Consider the following 6,348-nt stretch of genomic DNA (forward strand, 5'->3'; position numbering starts at 1 on the left):
AAATGCACAGGAGCCGTTCGTGACTGCGGTGGGTTGCTGTATGTAGTTTATGCACAGGCACAAATCACTTCCAGGGTCTGCATTTGTGCACTCTGGCTTTTGGGCACTTTGCGTGTGTGTGTGCACGCGCATGTATGTATAAGGCCACGTGTCCATCTTCAGCAGGTGTGTTCATGTCTATGTGGGCTCACTGGGTCTCTCTGCAAGGCGCTGGGTGGGAGGGGAGGGTGAGGAAGACATTAGCATGATGGTGGCCTCCAAGGACTCGAAACCTGGAGTCACAGCAGGAAGAAGAGCCCTGCTGGGCTCACAACCAATTGGAGCTGGGGCCTGGGAGCCCTGGTGGTCTGGAGTCCAACCACCGACGAATGTTGTCAGCAGGGTGCAGTGGCTCATGCCTGTAATCCTAACACTTTGAGAGGCTGCGGCGAGCAGATCACTGGAGGCCAGGAGTTGGAGACCAGCCTGGCCAACATGGCAAAACCCCGTCTATAAAAAAAAAAAAAAGAAAGAAAAAAAAAGTAAAAGAGAGAGAGAATAAAAAGAATGCTGTCAGCAAGAGACTCACCACTTACAACCAACACAAACTAAATGGGAAAACGTTATTCCTTCCAGTCACCCCCCCTTTGTTCATGACCCCATAACTCTGTCCACCAGGCAGGGATGGGGATGGCCGGCAAAGGGAAAGCCCTGAGCCTCCTGACCCCCCTGAGCTGGGCCCCAGGCCAGGCTGGGGTGAAATGGCTGGAGGTCAGGAGCTGGGTGGGAAGCCATGATTTTTCATGACACCTCCTCCCGCCACCTAACCACAAGGCCAGGACAGCAGAGGGGCCAGCCAGAGGCTCAGCAGGGGACAGGGGCACCTAGAAAGCCCCCTTAAATCTCTTGGCCGCCTCTCTGTCTCCTGCGCAGCCCATTGCTACTCAGATCTGCAGATGAGCATGGCACAGAGAGAGACCTGCATTGGCATGTACAAGGAGTCCTGCAAGTGAGTGCGGGTGGGCGGGCACAGCAGCGGGCAGGCATGGAGGGACATCACTGACAGGGATCACAACAGGCCTGGCCTTCTCTTTCAGTGACACCCAGTACAAGATGACCATCTCCATGGCTGACTGGCCTTCTGAGGCCTCCGAGGTGAGACAGTTGGGGGCCAAGCTCCTGGCCCCCACTTTTGGCTGGGGACAAGTCTGGGCATAAGATGTGGGCTATTTGGAAATTTGGAGGGGGTGCCTTTTTCCCACCCTCCTTCCCTCCTTCTCTCTTTCCCTCCTTCCTTCCTTCTCTGCTTTATTCCTTCCTTCCTTCCATCTTCTTTCCTTCCTCTCTTTTCCCTTCCTTTCTTCCTTCTCCCTTCCTTCCTCCCTCCCTCCCTTCTCCCTTCCTTCCTCCCTCCTTCTTTCTTCCTTCCTTCATTCCTTCTCCCTTCCTTCCTCCCTCCCTTCTTCCTACCTTCCTTTCTTTCTCCCTCCCTTCTCCCTTCCTTCCTCCCTCCTTCCCTTCTCCCTTCCTTCCTCCTTCCTTCCTTCCTTCTTCCTTCCTTTATTCCTTCTCCCTTCCTCCCTCCCTTCTTCCTTCCTTCCTTTCTCCCTCCCTTCTCGTTTCCTTCCTTCTTTCCTCCTTTCTTCCTTCTTTTCTTCCTTCCTTTTTCCTCCCTCCCCACTTCCCTGTTTCCTTCTTTCTTTCCTTCCTTCCTCCTTTCTTCCTCCCTCCCTCCCTTCTTTCCTTCCTTCCTTCTTTCCTTCCACCAGTATTCTCCCAGGCACTGTGCTATGTACACAGCACAGAATTAGGCAGACATAATCCTTTTAATAGGAGAGGGCCAAACACAAGCAGAAATAAAATCATTTCAAAGTGTGCTTATGGCTGTGAAATAAATAAACAGGTTATGGGAGAGAGTAACTGGGGGAAACTACTTTATTTTTGTATTTTTACTTTATTTTTTATTTTTGGAGACAGGGGCTTCCTCTGTCGCCCAGGCTGGAGTGCAGTGGTATGATCACAGCTCACTGAAGCCTCGAACTCCTGGGCGTAAGTGATCCTCCTGCCTCAGCTGTGGGCCTCAGCTGGGGCCACAGGCACATGCCACCAGGCCTGGCTAATTGTTACACTTTTTGTAGAGATGGAGTCTCGCTATGTGGCCCAGGCTGGTCTTGAACTCCTGGCCTTAAGCGGTCCTCCCACCTCAGCCTCCCAAAATGCTGGGATTACAGGCATGAGCCACCGTGCCCAGCTTCTGGGAAAGCATGTTAGGTAGAGTGGTCAGGAAAGGCCTCTCTGAAAAGGTGACATTGGGGCTGACACCTGGAGGCAGACGCTGAGCCGTCATAGGCAGAGCTGGGGAGGATTCTGGGCAGACGGAGCAGGAAGTGTGAGGACCAGAGGCGGGAGAGAGCCGGGCAGGGTGGCCAGGCCCGCCGGGGAAGAGTCTGGAGGCCCGAGTCCTTTCTCCCTAGAACAGCAGCCACAGCTTCCACTACGACCTTCCTCCTGCTCCTCATCCAAATTGTGATTCCCCCGGGGGCCTCGGGAAGGGACAGGGCTGTGGTCTACCTCCCCCAGGGAGCAGGGCCACGACTGGGAGGGATGCTGCAGATGGCAACTTTTGCAGCCGCCTTCTTGGGTTCCAGGACTGGATTTTCCACGTCTTGTCTCAGGAGCGGGACCAAAGCACCAATATCACCCTGAGCAGGTGAGCCTGAGCCTGGGCGGGGCTGGGGAAGACAGGGAAGGGTCCAGAAACTCGGGGCAGGAGTTTGGACACAGGACAGCTCCTCAGACACCTTCTCACATGGGTCAGACCCAGGAGCAAGTCTCGAGGAGGAGGCACTAGGAGTGAGAGAGAGGAAAGGCAGCCACGGGGACTCTGAGTCTACCACCTGCTAAGGAGGAGCCTGTGCTTCCCTCTGTCACTGTCCATCCAACCAGCCATCCATTCATCCTCCATCATCCACCCACACACCCAGCCATCCTCCACCCATTCATCCTCCATTCTCCCACCCACACACCCAGCCATCTTCCACCCATTCATCCTCCATCATCCACCCACACACCCAGCCATCCTCCACCCATTCATCCTCCATCATCCACCCACACACCCAGCCATCCTCCACCCATTCATCCTCCATCATCCACCCACACACCCAGCCATCCTCCACTCATTCATCCTCCATTCTCCCACCCACACACCCAACCATCCTCCACCCATTCATCCTCCATCATCCACCCACACACCCAGCCATCCTCCACCCATTCATCCTCCATCATCCACACACACACCCAGCCATCCTCCACCCATTCATCCTCCATCATCCACCCACACCCAGCCATCCTCCACTCATTCATCCTCCATCATCCACACACACACCCAGCCATCCTCCACTCATTCATCCTCCATCATCCACACACACACCCAGCCATCCTCCACCCATTCATCCTCCATCATCCACCCACGCACCCAGCCATCCTCCACCCACTCATCCCTCCATCATCCACCCTTCCATTCTCCCACCCACACATCCAGCCATCCTCCATCCATTCATCCTCCATCATCCACCCCTCCATTCTCCCACCCACGCACCCAGCCATCCTCTGTTTATTCATGGATCTCTCCATCCACTCAACACAAACACTAGTTGAGCACAAGAAAGACACACAGTCCAAGCTGGCAGGAGTCTAGGGGGCAAACATATGCAAAAAGGGCTTAAGGAGAGGAGGGTCTGTACAAGCCCCCTACTCTAGGAGTACAGCAGGGAAGGAGCCTCAGTCTGCCTGAGAGATAAGGGAGGTCTGCGTAGGGAGGTGGCTTTGAGTGAACTCTCCAAGGAGGAGTAAGTACTGTTCAAATAAGAAGAGGTACCAATGTCCAGGCAGAAGACAAAGCTTGAAAGTCTGGAGGCACGAGACAGCACAGCCTTTCTGAGGACCACCAGGTGGGAGCAGAAGCCCACACTGCCACCTTTCTCTGTCCCAGGTGCAGTGAAGGTGCTCAAGCCTCAGTGAAGAGCTCTGTGCAGAGTCACTGTGTATAGCCCAGGCCACCCTGAGGGTACAAAGTGGGGAGCTCAGAGCAGATCTTTGGGGCTGTCCCAGGCCAGAGTGTCCTGTAGGGAACTGGAAGGCAAGGGATGGAGAAAGGGGGCCATAGGATGGGTGCTGGGCAGAGATGCCCAGAGGGGCTGGGAAGGGCTGCACTTGCAGTTCTTGTCTGGACTTCCCCACTCATGGGGGCATGCATGAGAGAAGCTCAGGACAGAGGAGGGCTGGGGCGGCCATCCCTGGCTGCCTTCCTGTGGGCGTGTGTGCACATGCGCATGTGTGCACAGGTGTGTGGGTGCATGTGTGTGCATACATGTGGGTGTGTGCACGTGCATGTGTGTGCATGTGTCTATGTGCATGTGTGTGTGTCTGTCTGTCTGTTTGGAAGGGGGATACATTAGTCCCGGCCCTTCTCGCTGCCTCCTGCAGGAAGGGAATTGTCAAGCTCAACATCTACTTCCAAGAATTTAACGATCGCACCATTGAAGAATCAGCAGCCAATAACGTGAGTTTAGGAGGCTCCCGATACCCCAGCCCTGCCCTGCCCTGCCCTGACCCCTGCACCCTGAGGGTGGGGGAAGGGTTCTGAGCCCTAGGGAGGAATTAGGAAGATCCCTAAGGCAGTCCCAAGTTATTCCCCTGGGCCAAGATGGTCACCCCGTCCCGTTCCCACCCAAGAATCACCTCCCAGGAAGCTGTGAGGCTGGGCTAGAGGCAAGAATGTGTGGCCTGAGCCCACCCCAGCTCCCCGTTCCCCACAGATCGTCTGGCTGCTCTCGAATCTGGGTGGCCAGTTTGGCTTCTGGATGGGGGGCTCTGTGCTGTGCCTCATCGAGTTTGGGGAGATCATCATCGACTTTGTGTGGATCACCATCATCAAGCTGGTGGCCTTGGCCAAGAGCCTACGGCAGCGGCGAGCCCAAGCCAGCTACACCGGCCCACCGCCCACCGTGGCTGAGCTGGTGGAGGCCCACACCAACTTCGGCTTCCAGCCTGACATGGCCCCCCGCAGCCCCAACACCGGGCCCTACCCCAGTGAGCAGGCCCTGCCCATCCCGGGCACCCCGCCCCCCAACTACGACTCCCTGCGTCTGCAGCCGCTGGACGTCATCGAGTCTGACAGTGAGGGTGATGCCATCTAACCCTGCCCCTGCCCATCCCGGGCGGCTTGAACTCACTGAGCAGCCAAGACTGTTGCCCGAAGCTTCACTGTATGGTGCCCTCTCTGAAGGGTTGGGAGGGGAGCTCTCCAGGCCAGAGCTTGCATCCTTCAACAGAGAGGCCAGCAGCAACTGGCCCGTTCCTGGCCAAGGGCTGTGTAGAATCACGGTGCTGGTACAGGATGCAGGAATTAATTGTATCTTCACCTGGTTGCTACCCTCGTCCCTACCTGTCCTGATCCTGGTCCCGGCCAGGCCCTGGAGACCCCTCGGAACACCCTCTCCTGGTGGCAGGCCACTTCCCTCCCAGTGCCAGTCTCCATCCATCCCAGAGAGGAACAGGCGGGTGGGCCATGTGGTTTTCTCCTTCCTGGCCTTGGCTGGCCTCTGGGGCAGGGGTGGTGGAGAGATGGAAGGGCATCAGGTGTGGTGACCCTGCCAAGTGGTACCTGATTTACTCTAGAAAATAAAAGTAGAAAATACTGAGTCCAGCTGTGTTGTTTGTTTGACTGGGCAGCTGAGGTGCCCTGATGGTGGAAGGGCATCCATAGTGGCTTGAGAGAGACCCAAACTGGTTTAAGGGAAAGGGTCTCAAGCCCCTCCTTCCACTGCCAGCTCCCAGGCCGACACTCACTGATCCCTGCCTGGGTTGTGTGCCCATCTCTGACCCAGTCAGTGTGGCCAGTTAGATAAACTGCTCTGATTGGTCACACCTGAATTCATCTGCCCAGACCTGAAGCCAGTTTGGCCCCCAGGAGAATCACATGGTCCAAGGGCGGTTGGGGGCACAGTACCCAGGGTTGCCAGATAACAATCAGGCTGCTTGGTTGAATTTGAATTTCAGATAGACAAACTGATTTTTTTTTTTTTTTTTTTTTTTTTTTGAGATGGAGTCTCACTGTCATTGCCCAGGCTGGAGTGCAGTGGCACGATCTTGGCTCACTGCAACCTCTGCCTCCTGGGTTCAAGTGATTCTCGTGCCTTGGCCTCACGAGTAGCTGGAATTACAGGTGCATGCCACCATGCCCAGCTAATTTTCATATTTTTAATAGAGATGGGGTTTCACCATGTTGGCCAGGCTGGTTCAAGCTCCTGGCCTCAGGTGATCCACCCGCCTCAGCCTCTCGAAGTGGTGGGATTACAGGCATGCGTC

General features: G+C 55.7%; 1 protein-coding gene across 1 annotated transcript; it reads left to right on the forward strand.

Moving 5' to 3' along the window:
- The first annotated feature begins 222 nt into the window (after positions 1–222).
- Positions 223–5,678, forward strand: LOC129015101 (amiloride-sensitive sodium channel subunit beta-like). The gene is made up of 5 exons (XM_054452737.2): positions 223–988; positions 1,077–1,134; positions 2,628–2,689; positions 4,465–4,540; positions 4,797–5,678. Exons 1-5 carry the CDS (start codon positions 936–938, stop codon positions 5,175–5,177), a joined length of 630 nt encoding a protein of 209 aa, XP_054308712.2. The 5' UTR covers positions 223–935; the 3' UTR covers positions 5,178–5,678.
- The last annotated feature ends 670 nt before the right edge of the window (positions 5,679–6,348 follow it).

The sequence above is a fragment of the Pongo pygmaeus genome, chromosome 18 (genome assembly GCF_028885625.2).
Source record: "Pongo pygmaeus isolate AG05252 chromosome 18, NHGRI_mPonPyg2-v2.0_pri, whole genome shotgun sequence".
Classification (NCBI taxonomy): Eukaryota; Metazoa; Chordata; class Mammalia; order Primates; family Hominidae; genus Pongo; species Pongo pygmaeus.